The 19,205-nt window shown below is 44.3% G+C and overlaps 1 protein-coding gene and 1 non-coding gene across 2 annotated transcripts; one reads left to right on the top strand and one right to left on the bottom strand.

Annotated features, from left to right (window-relative positions):
• Positions 1 to 1,686: 1,686 nt before the first annotated feature.
• On the top strand, positions 1,687 to 18,604 carry LOC124622993 (oxytocin-neurophysin 1-like). Its single transcript, XM_047148783.1, has 3 exons — positions 1,687 to 1,791; positions 13,332 to 13,536; positions 18,492 to 18,604. The coding sequence occupies exons 1-3, from the start codon at positions 1,687 to 1,689 to the stop codon at positions 18,602 to 18,604; spliced, it is 423 nt and encodes a 140-aa protein (XP_047004739.1).
• Trnat-ugu lies at positions 8,176 to 8,250 on the bottom strand. The gene has a single exon. It is a non-coding gene; the product is annotated as a tRNA-Thr (tRNA).
• Positions 18,605 to 19,205: the final 601 nt, after the last annotated feature.

Below are 19,205 nucleotides of genomic sequence, written 5' to 3'. Positions count from 1 at the left end.
CTTCCTCAAATTCGTGGGTGGAATCAACTTTTAGCAGCCTAGGGCTGCACCAAGATATTCCTCGGGTCTCCAGTGCATCACATTACTGTGCAGAGCGCCAACTGGAATGCCGAATCCCTAGCTCTGTGACTGCATGTGTTGCTGTTTTGCACCTGGAGAAATGGTAAATTACTATCGTGATTCCGTTGTGCATTAAAGGGAGGGCCGTCCTTAACGGATATTGCGGACGGATGACGTACCTATATTACAGCCGTGTTTACGTGTTGAAAACTGGCGATGGAATCTGTGTGCTAAGGTGTTAGACAGGTTGCTTTCTGTAGCTCGGCGAGGCTGAACGAGAAACAACGGAAAAAGACTGAAGACATTATTTCGACTCGGTTTTGTAAAGGTCGCGTTTATCATGACTGCTCATCAAAGCCGAAACTTCAGCTGCACCAAAAATTCGTTCTAATTTCCCACGAAGAGTGTGACCTCTAACAATACCCAAAACACACAGTGATTGCGGTAGGGAAAGCGAATGGCCAACTTTGTTTTGTTGGGAGAAATTTAGGAAAGTACAGTTCATCTGTAAAGGAGGCCGCATATAGTACGCTAGTGCGACCTATTCTTCAGTACTGCACGAGTATTTGGAATTCACACTAGGTCAGATTAAAGGACGACACTGAAGCAATTCAGAGGCGGGCTGCTAAACTTGTTACCGGCAGGTTCGAGCAACAAGCAAGTGTTACGGAGATGCTTCGGGAACTTAAATGACAACCTCTGGAGGGAAGGAGTTCTTCTCAGGCAACACTGCTGAGAAAATTTAGAGAAGCTGCATTTGAAACTAACACCAGAACGATGCTGCTGCCGCCAACATACTTTAAGCGAAAGGACGACGAAGGTAAAATACGACAAGTTAGGGCTCATACGGCTGGATATAAGCAAACGTTCTTACCTAGCTCCATCTGCGAGTGGAACAGGAAGGGAAACGACTTGTTATAATACAGGGTACCCTCCGCCAGGCACCGTTTGGTGTCCTGCGGAGTATGTATGTAGATATGTAGATAGAATTGCAGTTTGTTTCATAGAAGTCTTCGTTCACTGGAATCGCGGACATTGACTGCTACAAATTCGAGAGAATTCAGTAACGAATAAAGTGGCTGTACGCAGATTGCCCTCCCTTATACTATGACACCGGTGAGAAAAACAGTACTTGAAAAAAATCCTTAACCGAATACATGAAGGACTGACATCATCCAACAACGGAATGTTACTCTAAGATCTTTCGTAAGCATTTACTGTTAGTTAGAGTCGTCTAGTTTTCACTTCTTGCGCCTCGAGAACTGCACTGCTGTAGTAAAGATCTTGCAGGACTAGAGACTGAACTTACGTCTGTTTACTCTCGGAAGAAAATAGCTTGTGCGTCTGTTTGTGTGTGTATGTATGTGTGTGTGTGTGTGTGTGTGTGTGCGTGGTAGAAAGATGCTTAGAAGCGAAGAGATTAAGGGACAGATGAAAGGATGTAGAGGGTTGGAGGATGAGTGGTTGTATTGCAGTCCAGAGGTGAAAAGAAACAGGGGATGTGGGAGGGGGTTGGAAGCAGCGAGGACAAGATGGCCTGGACGGCGGGCATCGTTAGTATTCCAGTCCCGGACGGCTGTGGGGGTATAAAAGCGGTGGACGCGACTCGTCCGGCACACAGCAGCCATGAGGATCCAGCTAGCAGTACTGCTCACCGTAGCTGTCAGCATCGCGGCCGCCTGTCTCATCACCAACTGTCCCCGTGGGGGCAAGAGGGCCGGCCTGCAACACGTAAGGCGTCCATGTTCTCACTTGCTGCGCTGTCTACTGTTTCCATCTTAAAACTTCCCGCTACTTACACAAATAAAAAATTTATTAACTCTCTCCAAATTGTTTCGCGTTATGTTTGCTGTTAAGCCATTTCCCTCTGTTCGGGTTTGGTGAGTCTGTCCTCTTCAGCAGTATGGAAAGGTCGTGTTAAGGGTGGTCCAAGCGTAGTTCTCCAGTAGGTACGCTATCTTGGTGTTCTGGCAGGTCTCAGAAACGCCTGCTGCTTTTACCTACATCTACATCTACATCCATACTCCGTAAGCCACCTGACGGTGTGTGGCGGAGGGTACCTTGAGTACCTCTATCGGTTCTGCCTTCTATTCCAGTCTCGTATTGTTCGTGGAAAGGAGGATTGTCGGTATGCCTCTGTGTGGACTCTAATCTCTCTGATTTTATCCTCATGGTCTCTTCGCGAGATATAAGTGGGAGGTAGCAATATACTGCTTGACTCCTCGGTGAAGGTATGTTCTCGAAACTTCAACAAAAGCCTGTACCGAGCTACTGAGCGTCTCTCCTGCAGAGTCTTCCACTGGAGTTTATTTATCATCTCCGTAACGCTTTCGCGATTACTAAATGATCCTGTAACGAAGCGCGCTGCTCTCCGTTGGATCTTCTCTATTTCTTCTATCAACCCTATCTGGTACGGATCCCACACTGCTGAGCAGTATTCAAGCAGCGGGCGAACAAGCGTACTGTATCCTACTTCCTTTGTTTTCGGATTGCATTTCCTTAGGATTCTTCCATTGAATCTCAGTCTGGCATCTGCTTTACCGACGATCAACTTCATATGATCATTCCATTTTAAATCATTCCTAATGCGTACTCCCAGATAATTTCTGGAATTAACTGCTTCCAGCTGCTGACCCGTTGTATTGTAGCTAAATGATAAGGGATCTTTCTTTCTATGTATTCGCAGCACATTACACTTGTGACCGAGCGAGGTGGCACAGTGGTTAGACATTGGACTCGCATTCGGGAGGACGACGGTTCAGTCCCGCGTCCGGCCATCCTGATTTAGGTTTTCCGTGATTTCCCTAAATCGCTCCAGGCAAATGCCGGGATGGTTCCTTTCAAAGGGCACGGCCGACTTCCATCCCCGTCCTTCCCTAATCCGATGAGACCGATGATCTCGCTGTCTGGTCTCCTTTTCCGAAACAACCAACCAACCATTACACTTGTCTACATTGAGATTCAATTGCCATTCCCTGCACCATGCGTTAATTCGCTGCAGATCCTCCTGTATTTCAGTACAATTTTCCATTGTTACAACCTCTCGATATACCACAGCATCATCCGCAAAAAGCCTCAGTGAACTTCCGATATCATCCACAAGGTCATTTATGTATATTGTGAATAGCAACGGTCCTACGACACTCCCACGCGGCACACCTGAAATCACTCTTACTTCGGAAGACTTCTCTCCATTTTAGAATGACGTGCTGCGTTCTGTTATCTAGGAACTCTTCAATCTAATCACACAGTTGGTCTGATAGTCCATATGCTCTTACTTTGTTCATTAAACGACTGTGGGGAACTGTATCGGACGCCTTGCGGAAGTCAAGAAACACGGCATCTACCTGGGAACCCGTGTCTATGGCCCTCTGAGTCTCATGGGCGAATAGCGCGAGCTGGGTTTCACACGATCGTCTTTTCCGAAACCCATACTGATTCCTACAGAGTAGATTTCTAGTCTCCAGAAAAGTCATTATACTCGAACATAATGCGTGTTCCAAAATTCTACAACTGATCGACGAGTTATAGGTCTATAGTTCTGCACATCTGTTCGACGTCCCTTCTTGGAAACGGGGATGACCCCCGCCCTTTTCGAATCCTTTGGAACGCTACGCTCTTCTAGAGACCTGCGGTACACCGCTGCAAGAAGGGGGGGAAGTTCCTTAGCGTACTCTGTGTAAAATCGAACTGGTATCTCATCAGGTCCAGTGGCCTTTCCTCTTTTGAGCGATTTTAATTGTTTCTCTATCCCTCTGTCGTCTATTTCGATATCTACCATTTTGTCATCTGTGCGACAATCTAGAGAAGGAACTACAGTGCAGTCTTCCTCTGTGAAACAGCTTTGGAAAAAGACATTTAGTATTTCGGCCTTTAGTCTGTTATCCTCTGTTTCAGTACCATTTTGGTCACAGAGTGTCTGGACATTTTGTTTTGATCCACCTACCGCTTTGACATAAGACCAAAATTTGTTAGGATTTTCTGCCAAGTCAGTACATAGAACTTTACTTTCGAATTCATTGAACGCCTCTCGCATAGCCCTCCTCCTACTACATTTCGCTTCGCGTAATTTTTGTTTGTCTGCAAGGCTTTGGCTATGTTTATGCTGTGAAGTTCCCCTTGCTTCCGCAGCAGTTTTCTAACTCGGTTGCTGTACCACGGTGGATCTTTTCCATCTCTACGATCTTGCTTGGCACATACTCATCCAACACATGTTGTACGATGGTTTTGAACTTTGTCCACTGATCCTCAACTCTGTCTATACTTGAGACAAAACTTTTGTGTTGAGCCGTCACGTACTCTGAAATCTGCTTTTTGTCACTTTTGCTAAACAGAAAAATCTTCCTACCTTTTTTAATATTTCTATTTACGGCTGAAATCATCGATGCAGTAACCGCTTTATGATCGCTGATTCCCTGTTCTGCGTTAACTGTTTCAAATAGTTCGGGTCTGTTTGTCACCAGAAGGTCTAATATGTTATAGCCACGAGTCGGTTCTCTGTTTAACTGCTCAAGGTAGTTTTCAAATAAAGCACTTAAAAAAATTTCACTGGATTCTTTGTCCCTGCCACCCGTTATGAACGTTTGAGTCTCCCAGTCTATATCGGGCAAATTAAATTCTCCACCCAGAGCTATAACATGGTGGGGAAATCTACTCGAAATATTTTCCAAATTATACTTCATGTGCTCAGCCACAACAGCTGCTGAGCCAGGGGACCTATAGAGATATCCAATTACCATGTCTGAGACTGCTTTAACCGTGACCTTCACCCAAATTATTTCACATTTCGGATCTCCATCAATTTCCTTCGATACTATTGCACTTCTTATCGCTATAAACACGCCTCCCCCTTCACTGTCCAGCCTGTCTCTGCGGTATACATTCCAATCTGAGTTTAGAATTTCATTACTATTTACATCTGCTTTCAGCCAACTTTCTGTCCCTAGTACTATGTGGGCATTGTGACCGTTTATTAATGAGAGCAGTTCTGGGACCTTTCTATAGACGCTCCTGCAGTTTACTATTAGCAGATTAATATTGTTATTCCCTGTTGCATTTTGCCTACTCCTACCTTGCCGCGTCTCAGGAGGCGTCTTGTCGGGCCTAGGGAGGGAATTCACTAACCTAAAAAACCCTAATGTGCACTCCACACGTACTCCGCTACCCTTGTAGCCGCTTCCTGCGTGTAGTGCACGCCTGACCTATTCAGGGGGACCCTACATTTCTCCACCCGATAGCGGAGGTCGAGAAATTTGCACCCCAGATCTCCGCAGAATCGTCTGAGCCTCTGGTTTAAGCCTTCCACTCGGCTCCAAACCAGAGGACCGCGATCGGAGGCCTATGTCGAACTTCGTGACTGTGACTCAGCAACAATGGTGAACTGCGTAGAATGGGGAGACTTGAATTGGACATGCGGTACGAGCTAGTGAGAGGTTCCTTTGCATTGTTAGCATTGGGCTCAGTAGAGAGATACCGCAATACACCACTGACGTTAGTGGTAGGGTGTCGCTGGTTGCGGTCTGGAATGAAATAAAAAAAAAAGAGCATCGGGTGTTTGTATTTCAGTCCACGAGTGACTATTTCAGAAGTTACAATAATTACGTTATTGCAGTGCCTGCGTTGTTCAGAAGTACGATGCAATGTTCCTAATGGAACAGGCACTGTGGCGACTGCAGCCGTTATGAAATACATGAAATGTATTCGCAGTTGCGAATATGGGCAAGCTGTATAATGCTGTATAATGGAATGACGACACTGAAAAATTGTGCCGGACTGGGACTTGAATCGGAATTTCTCGCTTATAGGGAGAGATTGTCTTACCATTAGGCTATCCGAGAACGACTCATGGCTAGACACAGGGTTGGCAAGATGGGGAAGTTTGGGTCTGTCTATAAATCATGCTCGGATACCCCAATAGTAAGATATCCGGCAATTCGGGATCGAGTCCCAGTATGGCACAAATTTTTATTGGCATCATTCCATTGTACAACTGATGGTCTTCCACAACTGCAACACAAAATACATATCATGTTATAATAATTTGTGGAAGTCGCGAGTGTACAAAAATTGCACTGTCTCATGTGTGTGATTACTGTATGCTGAGTAAAAGCACGAATATTTCCAGTTTGAAATGTTCAAATGTGTGTGAATTCCTAAGGGACCAAACTGCTAAGGTCAACGGTCCCTAGACTTACACATTGCTTAAGTTAACTTAAACTAACTTATTCTAAGAACAACACATACACCACCATGACCGAGGGAGGACTCGAATCTCTGACGGGAGGTGCCGCGCACTCCGTGACATGGCGCCTCAAACAGCACGGCCACTCCATGCGGCTCCAGTTTGAAACGTTGCTTAGAAGATTAATGATCCTTCTATATACGATCATGGTTTTGGACATTTATGTAATATGAACTTCAACGTTTAAGTGATTGCTAGTTCAACAATAAAAGTTAGACATACTAACAATGGCAGAATGCCTCTTAAAGGAAACTTTTTCTTTAATGAAGAGTTGATTACAAATCTATCACAGTTGCAGCGGATATATTTTGTCGAGTAATTTCGAACTGACTGATTCATCCTCAAGCCTGATCTACTGAGATCGCACTGAAGGTTTCTAGTCTTAATGGCAAACTTCAGTCTGATTCTGACTTGTGTAGTGAGCATTATATACATATATAGACATTTACCTATCGTCACTATGTGATGCGTGTACTGCTAATTTTAGATTGTTGTCATTAAGATAAGGCAACAGGCAGTCAAATGGAGACCGACAATGAGGCCCCTTTCAAACATGTTGGGTGCTGATAATGCTGTCTCATACGAGTACGCGACATCTCCGTGGCCGTCACCGTGATCACTCTGAAAACGTTCACGTCAGGTATACACGCTGCCAGACACTACAACAACACTAAACGCGAACAACACTAATATACTGTGGCGAGGATTCTACTGGTCAGAGAGAATTGGAACTGTAATCATTTACATATCCGGTGATGGTGTGTACTAGAGTCCTGCATGACCGAGTAAGCGAGCACAAAATACGAGGTGGGGCGAGCACACCCTAACTGGATAGGCTACCCGCACTAGTTCTTGTGAGCGAGCATAGAAGCCGTGACCCAATACGTAGCACATAACTTCAAACACATTACACGTGTTATTATCCGTGTGACACTGCAGCCAGTACGGGCTTCTTATTTGTGGTGTGTCTCTCTCTGTAATCATGCAGCGCGAGGAAGCCAGTGTAGTAAGACGTAAGATTGAAACCAATGTTTACACATTAAAGAAACGGGAGGGTCTAAGAAGCCAAGTATGGAGTACATTTCTGTTTGTTGTAGATGAAAACATTGCGTCTACTGGGTACGTATCGTGCATAAACTGCTCGACTTTATTGTTTTTCCAGTCGGGAACCACTCATTTAAAGAAACACAGTTGCAAGAAACCTCACAAAGATCGTTTCTTTGGCCGTCCTTCCGTTATCTTAATATGCTTGAAATAAGTGAAAAGCAGGAAATTCTTAACAATGTGCGACAAATGTGTGCTACGTACGCAGGTACAACATTCAATCATTAACATAATCGTTTTTGCATAGTTATTGGAATGTGTATTATAGAGAAACGGGAATGTTGTGACTCGTATAATATTTCATTAACGTAAAACATCTCGTTTTTATGGGAATGGGGGTCGGGTTGTTTGAGGGGAGAGACCAAACAGCGAGGGCATCGGTCTCTTACGGGAATGTTTCGATGATTTCCATATCAGTTCTGTATTACTTGTCTCTTTTGTTTATTATCATAGATCCTTCAAGTACTGTGTCATCACCACCCAGAAAGAGAGCTTGTTTCAAGGAATGGAGGAACAACAGATCATCCGCAGCAGATGAAGTAGATCTGTACATTTTAATGCACCCCGGAGATGATGATGACATCTTAAAGTGGTGGAGCAGACATGAAACAGATCTGCCAGGTTTGGCTGCAGTTGCAAGACGTATTTTATGTATCCCAGCAACAAGCGCACCTAGTGAAAGGTGCTTTAGTAAAGAAATGATAATCAAATAGACACCCTAGCTGCAAGCGGGCTCCGATACACTTCATTGGGGACATGTTGAAAATGTGTGCCCCGACCGGGACTCGAACCCGGGATCTCCTGCTTACATGGCAGACGCTCTATCCACCTGAGCCACCGCGGGCTTTAGTATAGCCGGCATGTTACTAACAAATTGCCGCAGCCAATTAAATCCGGAACGCGTTAGTGATTTCCTGCTGATCAACAATAACTATAATTTTGTTTATGTTGCAAACAATTGAACGTATGACAAGTTACGTCTGTAAATGTTTAATGTTCTTTGTATGCTTTCTTTATGAAGATGGTTGTCTTCTATATTACAGGGAAAGCACTTATTTAATGTTTCCTATAAATGAAAGGAAAAATATCTTTTTTGTTTGGAAATGAGACTCGTCTTCTATCCGCGATTGTATTGAAATATCATTTTACTTTCCAGGTGCTTTATGAATTTAGCTGTGTCACGTACCCGTTCTTGGAAATGTTACTTTTGTATTAAAAGAGAGAGAGAGAGAGAGAAAGAGAGGCGTTGGATTTGTACAGTAAAGTACAGTGCAGCGAGCCGGGGCGAAGCGAGGTGAAATGTCAGCGGTGACCGGTCATGCTCGGTTATCCGCGTGTCCGGAATCCGGACAACAGACATGGGGCGAGTACGTGACCGTGCCGAGTCGTATGCGACCGGACACGAGCTGCTCGGTCCCCCCGTCAACAGGCGAGCCGTGACCGGTCAAACATTGAGCGTTGCAGCACTCTAGTGTGTACATCTATGAAGTCACACTGACAACTGACCATGTCTTCTGGGTGCTCATTTTTCTTGGTCAGACATTGGAATATGATCAGCCAACGAGGTTGCCGTTGTGGCAACACGGTTCCCCTCAGATCACCGAATGTAAGCGCTGGGGCTGGGTTAGGACTTGGATGGGTGACCATCAGGTCTGCCGAGCGCTGTTGGCAAGGAGGGGTGCTCAGCCCTTGTGAGGCAGACTGAGGAGCTACTTAACTGAGAAGTAGCGGCTTCGGTCTCGTAAACTGACATACGACCTGTAGAGCGGTGTGCTGACCACATGCCGCTCCATATCCGCATCCAGTGACGTCTGTGGGCTGAGAATGTCACGGCGGGCGGTGGTACTGTTGGGCCTTCTTGGCCTGTTCGAGTGGAGTTTAGTTTTAGTGTAATATGATCAATTATATATTCAGAGGTGAGCTTTTTGTGCTGGGACCTAGATAACTATTGTACCCTGCACATTGCAACTGGCAGAATAATCCCACCACCTCTCTTCACAGAATGGCTGTAGCAGAAAGCAGTAGTGTTTGTGCTACATGGTTATAGTGTGGGGTACTCTTCTTGCAGAAGTGCCGACATATGAGACCAAAAGCCAAAGCGCGTGCGTGGACCCACGCTTATAGTGTGGCCGGCACACTGGCAGTTGATAGAATATTCGGTCCCCACTCTTCAAACTCTTCCAAAAGTGTCCACATTCCGCTTTTAACCTGCCCATGTTTGTCTATTAGCCAGGCAGGCACGATGCTGCACATTATCAGCAGAACGGGTAGTTTGCCCGCTCATCATCTCACTGTGCTACGCTATGTAGCAGTTTATTCTGTACGCCTACGTTACAGTGTTATGAGCAGACTTCGGCATTAACGAAAAGTCTTTTCGTACCCAATTAGCACAACATGAAGCTCAATGAAATATATGTTCATAGTGGGTCATTGTAAGCCAGAAAATGGTGAATTTTATTTGTCCTTTTCTTCCTTTTCAGCGTATTTCGGCTTTATTTATTTATTTCGAAATGAACAAATCTGTGAAACTTCACTTTCTTTCGAGTTCTACTGGCTATTCTCAATTCGAAGCATCATCGGGTCATCTCTAATGCATGTTTTCTGTAGTAAGCAGAACCATTTCTGAAAGTTGAGATTCCTAAGAACCTGAAGATGTCTATTACACTGGTAGGCAAAATGAAGTAAAGTTTTGGAAGCCTAGTTTCTGTGACCTAAGTGTGCCTCAGCCAGCTAAAAAAAAAAAGAGATAAATCCGCCCAAACAGGCCTTGAAACTCAACGGTACCGACCGGCTGCTGTGTCATCCTCAGCGCACAGGCGTCACTGGCTGTGGATATGGAGGGGTTGCTCTCCAGGCCGTACAACAGTTTACGAGACCGGAGCTGCTCCTTCAGTTCGCCCCGCAAGGGCTGAGTGCACCCCGCTTGCCAACACCGCTCAGTAGACTGGATGGTCACCCATCCAAGTGCTATCCCAGTTCGAGAGTGCTTAACTTCACTGAGTTGAAAGGAACCGGAGCTACCACTGCGGCAAGGCCTTTGGCTAACCCCAGTTATAGCAATTTTAATTACTTTTTCCAGAATGTATATTCCGGGTTCGCTGAAAAAAGGTTCATTCTAAATTCCCCGAATGCATTTTAGCAAACATGGAGTTCGTTTTCCATTTTATGTTGATTTGAAAGCTACATATCTGAAAGCAGAAGCTTTTCTTTCATACTAAGGTTCCTTCTCTCTACGTTGCATACCACCAGAATGTGGTTTTTGATATCCACAGAGTGATATTTTTTGATATTTCAATCAATGCTTGCCTATACAGGGTGTTACAAAAAGGTACGGCCAAACTTTGAGGAAACATTCCTCACACGCAAATAAAGAAAAGAAGTTATGTGGACATGTGTCCGGAAACGCTTACTTTCCATGTTAGAGCTCATTTTAGTTTCGTCAGTATGTACTGTACTTCCTCGATTCACCGCCAGTTGGCCCAATTGAAGGAAGGTAATGTTGACTTCGGTGCTTGTGTTGACATGCGACTCATTGCTCTACAGTACTAGCATCAAGCACATCAGTACGTAGCATCAACAGGTTAGTGTTCATCACGAACGTGGTTTTGCAGTCAATGCAATGTTTACAAATGCGGGGTTGGCAGATGCCCATTTGATGTATGGATTAGCACGGGGCAATAGCCGTGGCACGGTACGTTTGTATCGAGACAGATTTCCAGAACGAAGGTGTCCCGACACGAAGACGTTCGAAGCAATTGATCGGCGTCTTAGGGAGCACGGAACATTCCAGCCTATGACTCGCGACTGGGGAAGACCTAGAACGACGAGGACACATGCAATGGACGAGGCAATTCTTCGTGCAGTTGACGATAACCCTAATGTCAGCGTCAGAGGAGTTGCTGCTGTACAAGGTAACGTTGACCATGTCACTGTATGGAGAGTGCTACGGGAGAACCAGTTGTTTCCGTACCATGTACAGCGTGTGCAGGCACTATTAGCAGCTGATTGGCCTCCACGGATACACTTCTGCGAATGGTTCATGCCCGCATCTCGTGGTCGTGCGGTAGCGTTCTCGCTTCCCACGCCCGGGTTCCCGGGTTCGATTCCCGGCGGGGTCAGGGATTTTCTCTGCCTCGTGATGGCTGGGTGTTGTATGCTGTCCTTAGGTTAGTTAGGTTTAAGTAGTTCTAAGTTCTAGGGGACTGATGACCATAGATGTTAAGTCCTATAATGCTCAGAGCCATTTGAATGGTTCATCCAACAATGTGTCAATCCTCATTTCAGTGCAAATGTTCTCTTTACGGATGAGGCTTCATTCCAACGTGATCAAATTGTAAATTTTCACAATCAACATGTGTGGGCTGACGAGAATCCTCATGCAATCGTGCAATCACGTCATCAACACAGATTTTCTGTGAACGTTTGGGCAGGCATTGTTGGTGATGTCTTGATTGGGCCCCATGTTCTTCCACCTACGCTCAATGGAGCACGTTATCATGATTTCATACGGGATATTCTACCTGTGCTGCTGGAACATGTGGTTCATGCACGATGGAGCTCCCGCACATTTCAGTCGAAGTGTTCGTACGCTTCTGAACAACAGATTCGGTGACCGATGGATTGGTAGAGGCGGACCAATTCCATGGACTCCACGCTCTCCTGACCTCAACCCTCTTGACTTTCATTTATTAGGGCATTTGAAAGCTCTTGTCTACGCAACCCCGGTACCAAATGTAGAGACTCTTCGTGCTCGTATTGTGGACGGCTGTGGTACAATACGCCATTCTCCAGGGCTGCATCAGCGCATCAGGGATTCCATGCGACGGAGGGTGGATGCATGTATCCTCTCTAACGGAGGACATTTTGAACATTTCCTGTAACAAAGTGTTTGAAGTCACGCTGGTACGTTCTGTTGCTATGTGTTTCCATTCCAAGATTAATGTGATTTGAAAAGAAGTAATAAAATGAGCTCTAACATGGAAAGTAAGCCTTTCCGGACACATGTACACATAACATTTTTTCTTTCTTTGTGTGTGAGGAATGTTTCCTGAAAGTTTGGCCGTACCTTTTTGTAACACCGTGTATAATACTAAAGGGCCTCATGACCTTAGCATACATTTCTACGCACTTGTCAGCCACTGCGTCTTTTCCTCTTTCAAAAAACTTATGGAGTGAGGAAACTGCTGGTAAAATTTACAAACATCGCTTAACATAACGAGGTTCCAGAATGCGTGTTAAGTAACTTTTTGCACAATCTGCATTGCGAGACACATATTGATTTAGCTGAAACGCACGAAAACTTTTCCCCTCCTGGACTTGGGCCCTGCTTCGTGACTGACATATACTTCCCTGTACTTACTATCTCCTCAGCCTTCTTTAAGTTTGGTTTGCTCATTTTCCTGCTCCCACCGTTATGATAAATGAGCTGCAGTGAAGTTACCTACGCAAACATATCCCGGCTAGTCACGTTGCATTGATAGTGCAACCTATTGGCAGCTGGGGCAGGCTGAACGCGGTCCGTGAAACTCGGGATTGCGGAAACCCAACTTGACTTCTTGTACTTTAGTACACAGGTACTGTGGAAATTTGTGGTAAGTTCCTATTGGGACTGCTAAGGTCTCGGTCCATGGGGTTACACACTACTTAATCTAACTTAAACTAACTTACGCTAGGGAGAACACACACCCGTGCCCAAGGGAGGACTCGAACCTCCGACAGGTGGAGCCGCGGGAACCGTGCCAAGGAGCCCCATACCGCGCGGCTACCCTGCGCGGTCCACAGATTCTCTTGTGTCTTCGTCGCGACAGATTGAGCTGCTTAAGTGGTTGCAGCGAAGACAGGGGCAGGCGGGCTGGAAGGAGGGAACTTGTAAACTCTTGGCAGACAGGCCGCAGCTCGGCTACAGCCCGGCCTGCTGGTGTTGCAGAGGTGCGCGCCGTGCGGCCCTGGAGGGCAGGGCGTGTGCCTGGGCCCACACATCTGCTGCGGCCCCCGCATGGGCTGCCGGCTGGCCAGCCCCGCGGACACCGCCGTCTGCCGCTCCACGCCGCCCTGCCCCCTGGACAGCCCCGAGATGCGCTGCGCCGGCGGCGTCGGCCGCTGCTCTGCGCCGGGAGTCTGCTGCTTCAAAGGTGAGTCACGTGGCCAGGCATGTCGGGCTACGGAATTACTCTTTATCCTTCTACATCTTCAATTATCCATTGAGGGACAGTCAGGTTCAGTTGGTTGCCTGATTGGTGACATATTTCCTGGTCATGAAGGGACTTCCTCTCCTTTTTAAGGTGCCATAGCTCAATCGGTAAAAACGCAGCTGCTATAGGACCACCTCGTTGCCAGCCTGTCTGTCTTTCTTTTCGACTGTTACAAACCCTTTTTTCTCAGGAACAGATACACATACAAAGTTCAAATTTATGTCACACACTCGAAAGTCTACAGCCCATTGGCGATATAAAAAATTGACGCTGCAAAGTCAATGCAATGGACAGATATCGCCATTTATGTCACATCTTCTGATACTCGCAAAGACGCTCGTCAAAACGTATCCTTCTTCCCGTTGCCCTAGAATCATAGAATTTGACAAAAAAGCAAGGTTTCACAATGAAACCAAAGCAAAAATTCGAAAACTGCAAATCTACAATTATATTACGCGGAAAATTTTTTGTCATTTGTTACCTGATGCTCTGTCTTTTTGTCCGTCTGTTAAGACCCTCTTTTCTCAAGAATGAGTAAACCTATCAAGTTGAAATTTATGTCACACACTATGGTCTAGGGTCCCTTGGCGGTGTAAAATCTTCTGAAGTTCCTTCAACATCTGCCGATCATTCAGGATCCAAAGTAAAATGCTTAGTCCTACCCACCAAGAAATCTCCAATCCAGTCATAAAATTTCTCTTGATACCCCATACGATCAAACTTTTGCTAATAATCGTAGGTATGGTACTGAGACAAATGCCTCCTGGAAGTCAAGAAATACTGCATCTACCTGACTGTTTTCACCCATGGCTTTCAGGGTGTCATGTGGGAAAAGTGCAAGTCCGGCTTCAAATAATCGTTTTTTTCGGAATCCATGCTGGTTAGCATGGCGGAGGACATTTTGTTCGAGATACGTCATTGCACTTGAGTTCAGAATATCTTCTAAGATTCTACAATACATGCATGGTAAGGATACTGGACGACAGTAACGTGGATCACTACCGCTGCCCTTCCTGCAGCTGATTGTGGCCCGTCCTTTCTTCCAACAACAAGACACATTTTTTTGTGCGAGAAATTTTGTGTATCTTATGGTTAAAAGAGGGGGGGCTAACTCAGCCACGAGTTCAGTATGGAATCGGACCATATTCCATCAGGCCCTGGAACTGTTCATTTTTAATGATTTCAACTGTTCCTCAACGCTGTTGACACTAATGTCTATTTCATTCATCTTTGTAGTGGTACGAGAATAAAATTGGGGCATTAAGCCTGGCTTTTTATTCGTAAACAAAAAATTTGTAAACGGTGTTAAGCATTTATGCTTTTGGTCTGCTGTCATAAATTTCAGTTACTGTCTGGTCCATGAGGGTCTGTGTCTTTGGAAAAGAGTGCTGTTAAAATCTCTTTGTGCTACTTTAAGAATTTACGTAAAAAAAAAAAACAGTGCGGGTGATCCTGGTGATCGTTTGGATGCGCGTGAATAACTGCCCGATGAAAGAGGTACAATACCTGGAAGAAGATACACAAGAAATACTATTTTCTCACAATAGCGCCTAATAAATTCGAAGTTATTTTTTCCGTTTCAGTAAAACCACACAAAGACGACAGCAGGGCAAGAGAAACAGAACAACACACACGCAGACATCGTATAGAATGCTCGTACCAATACAAATAATTGCACTTGAAAATTTAAATAATTAAATCTTCCACAGTTCTCTATAGAACTAAAACATTTGAAACTAAGTTTTCAGTTCGTAGTAAGGGGGTTAGCGTTGCTGATTTTCCATTTAAGGTTCCAGGTTCGATTCCCGATCGCGTCCTCATCATTTAATCTCATCTTTAGCGACGTGCTGAAGAGCCCTGAAACAGAAAGACTTTCGTTCTCATTCTTGTGATATTCATTGACACTTGCATTGGTGAACAAACGCTTGCTCGTCTCGATGCAGTCGAGATTTACAGATTAACATTTGCAACTTTCAAGGCTCAAGATCGAAAGTTTCGCTTAATATACAAATTATCTGTCCTTACAAAATGGAAGCTAATAGAATAGTAGATCTACTTTATGTTTAAAACATTATATTGAGCGGATTTTAAAGACAGTTTTCTCATATTTTAAAGCTGACTTTTGTGAGAGAGGTTCCATTTGAAAGAACGCTTATCAAATTAAATACATGCCACTTTGCAGTTATTCAGGCGATCACGTAATCCGGTCGCCTATATCTGTTATTTCAGAAGGAGGAACTGTGAATGTTATTTTGAAAAGCCTGTTTAAAAGTCAACGTTGGACCTGTAAGAGATTTCTATTGCGATGATGAAGAATTTCAACTGGAGGTATCGACTTGAAAAAAATTCCTCTCGATTTGTTAGGGGTCACCAGATGTATGTGCATGTAGCGCTTGACGTGACAGAAGAGGGTGTGGCACAATTATTATCCACGAATAATATTTTATTTCTCAGAAGTGATTGGTGTAAGCTTTCCAGGTTTTTGGCAACACAGTTCAGAAAGAAAACTTTGCGTTCACAACGAGAAAATGTACTGAGACGTCGTTCGCAGAGATTCACCTTATTTCGATGACCAACTTCTCCATACATGTCTTATGTGGCTAAATTTTTCCGCCCATAATTAGCAGTTCAAAAAATTGTGAAAATTCTTCTTGCTTCATCTATCTATCGCAGGTGGAACTGCAATCAACCATCAGATCTTGTGAAGTCAAGTTTTTAATATGCAGTCATATCTATATATGAGAGAGTGCTGAAAATTAATTCCTCTGAATTTCTTAAGTGAAAACCATTAATGCTTTTCAAGTAAAACAAACTTTATCACCGTTCTGTTTCTTTTCTCTCCACGTATGCATATTTGTTTATCAACATAGTCACCCTGGTGAAGAACACATTTCTCACAATGAGAGACCAGTTTGTTGATACCGTCACTGTAGGATGTTTGACTTCGTTGACGCGGCCACAACCTCACCTCTGCTTGCACCGCTTCATCACTAACAAAGTGAAGTGCTCCAAAGCGTTCTTTAAGTTTTGGAAACAGACGAAAATCGGATGGGGCCAAGTTGGGACTGTGTGGTGGATGACAGATGACAGTGAGCTTAAGACATCGGGCTGTCGCAGATGTCGCAGCACTCATGTGTGGTCTGGCATTGTTACGCTGAAGGACAGGGTACTGCATGTGTGGACGAACTCTTCGGTTACAAACTCGGTCAGAGCACGCTGTTTCTCACACACCGACTGTGTTACGTCACACACCGCCATGTTACACACGCTAGAATTCGGAGTCTTCTAGTAGCAGAAGGTTGCAGCTTGCGTCACCGAAGCGGGAAAGTCGACCTAGTAATATGCATGACGTGTAATACCTCAACCGACATTGCGGACAGAATGAAAAAATACAGGAGCACGACTTTTCAGCACACCCTTGTAATATAGAAGCGTTTCGTGATTAACGTTCAATTTGTTACAGACGACAGCTGCTAATGTGAGGGTATTCTCCAACTTTTCTCGTGATTCCATTAATGTGTCTTTTGACTTCCTGAGAAGACTTAGGTCCTTCTTTGACATCAAAATTTCCAGACAGAAAACACTGTATCCAGTTTTGTGCGTATTGTACTATCCTCATCATGGTCAATAATATCACAAAGCATTTTTGGGAGCTTGAACCGCATTCATCCTTTTTTTGTAAACAATTTTTAAAAATCAATCGATTTTATTTTGTAATTTCACTCAACTTCAATATACAATTGTTTTTTGGCTGTGCTGTGTCAGATCCGAATAATGTTTCAAGCATTATGTGATCATAAGTTTGGAAGTTTGTGGTAAGGACTGTGGGACCAAACTGCTTAGGTCATCGGTCCCTAGGCTTCCACATTACTTAATCTAACTTAAACTGACTTACACTAAGGACAACACCCACACACCCATGCCAGAGGGAGGACTCGAACCTCCGACGAGGGGAGCCACTCGAGCCGTGACAAGACGGGAAGGAGGAGCAGTGTTTAACGACCCGTAGACAAGGGGTCCTTAGAGACGCGCGACAAGCTAGCATTAAGGAACGATTAGGAAGGAAGTCGGCCGTGTCCTTTCAAAGAAAACATCCCAGCATTTGCCTTAAGCGATTTTGGAAAATCACGTGTAACTTAAAACTGGGTGGCCGGACGCAAATCTGAACTGTCATCCTCGCGAATGCCAGTCCAGTGTGGTAACCGTTGCGCCACCTCACTCGGCCAGCTTAGAGAAAGACGTCGCATCAATTCACAGGCACGCAGCAGGATTTATTACCTGTAGGTAATTTATAATATTCGATCGAGACGTGAGTTTTGCGGAAATACTGCGTGAACTCAAATGGGAACTCCTGGGAGGAACACTTTCTTTTCGATACTGAGAAAATTTGGGAGACAGGTTTTTACGACAGACTGCCGAATGACCCTACTGCCATGAACATACATCTCACATAAGGACTGCGAACACGAGATAAGAGGGCTCAGTATTCATGCGGAAGCATATAGATAGTCCTTTTCCCTTCCTCCATTTGAGAGTGGAACAGGGAAGGGAATGACTAGCAGTGAGTGGTAAGGTACCTTCCATCATGCACCGAATCGTGGCTCCCGGGATATGTATGTAGGTGTAGAAAACTGGTGCTGAGGTTTACACATTCCAATTCGTCGTAGCTAGCCAATGACATTTAATAATTACTCCAGTAATTTAAAATGACCCTCAGTGTAAAGAAATTCACCTTGAGTACATTACAGTGTGTTAATTCACCAACTACTTCTTTAGTAGGAAAAAGACAATTCACACGTTCGTTAAAAAAACAATAAAATTCTGCTCTATTTTTTTCTGGTGCTATTGATTTCTTTGATATCTTGTAATAACGATGAAATAATTGTATGTTTCAGACTCATGCCACATTGATACTTCGTGTGTCGCTGATACAACTGAATCCGCCGGTCGGTATACTGTGGACACGTTTATTGTCAGCGACGGTGACCGTGACGAGATGAGAATATAATTTTGCAGCATGTAAATTTGAAATTCTGATAATAAATGCAATTCTGATAAACTTTGAAACTGTCTTTCACTTATACTTGTTATGTTTGTTAGCAATATTTGACTTTTAGTTTATGTTTTTGTTTTTCTGAAACAAAACTACTGTGCCATGGAACGAGTCAAGAGTGTACAGGGCACTGACTAAAAATTTGTAGTTCACAGAATGCTTATCAGGAAATAACAGTCGAGCACAGAGACGGACGGTCAACAAAGTGATTCTCTAAGAGTTACATTTATAACGACTGAGGTTTGGAAACCTAAAACACGAATGCAAGTCATGTACAATAGTATGTTCGGATATGAAAGAAGTAAATTCTTGGTATAAGTCAGCAATCATATTAATGTTCATGAATAATTCTGCATCGTTTGTTTAAGGATACATGTTGCTTTCTTATTCCACATAACGTGTTTATACTTCAGCCATCTTCAGACACTATTACTGAGAACAAAAGTAACGTAAAATGAGAAGTAATGTGTAAAATGTAACGAAATGCAGGGGTTCGACGACTGATCTAATGATTAGCGTTGACACTGAACGAGAAATGCCATTTTTCTCCTCATAA

The sequence above is a fragment of the Schistocerca americana genome, chromosome 7 (assembly GCF_021461395.2).
Source record: "Schistocerca americana isolate TAMUIC-IGC-003095 chromosome 7, iqSchAmer2.1, whole genome shotgun sequence".
Lineage (NCBI taxonomy): Eukaryota > Metazoa > Arthropoda > Insecta > Orthoptera > Acrididae > Schistocerca > Schistocerca americana.
The sequence above is the reverse complement of the archived record's forward strand: the minus strand, read 5'-3'. Positions and strand labels throughout refer to the sequence as shown.

Excerpts from the sequence above, each read along its gene's own strand:
- LOC124622993 (XM_047148783.1), top strand. The coding sequence starts at position 1,687 with ATGAGGATCCAGCTAGCAGTACTGCTCACCGTAGCTGTCAGCATCGCG. Across the intron at positions 1,792-13,331 it reads AGAGGGCCGGCCTGCAACAC|AGGTGCGCGCCGTGCGGCCC; the intron begins GTAAGGCGTCCA and ends CTGGTGTTGCAG. Across the intron at positions 13,537-18,491 it reads GGGAGTCTGCTGCTTCAAAG|ACTCATGCCACATTGATACT; the intron begins GTGAGTCACGTG and ends TGTATGTTTCAG.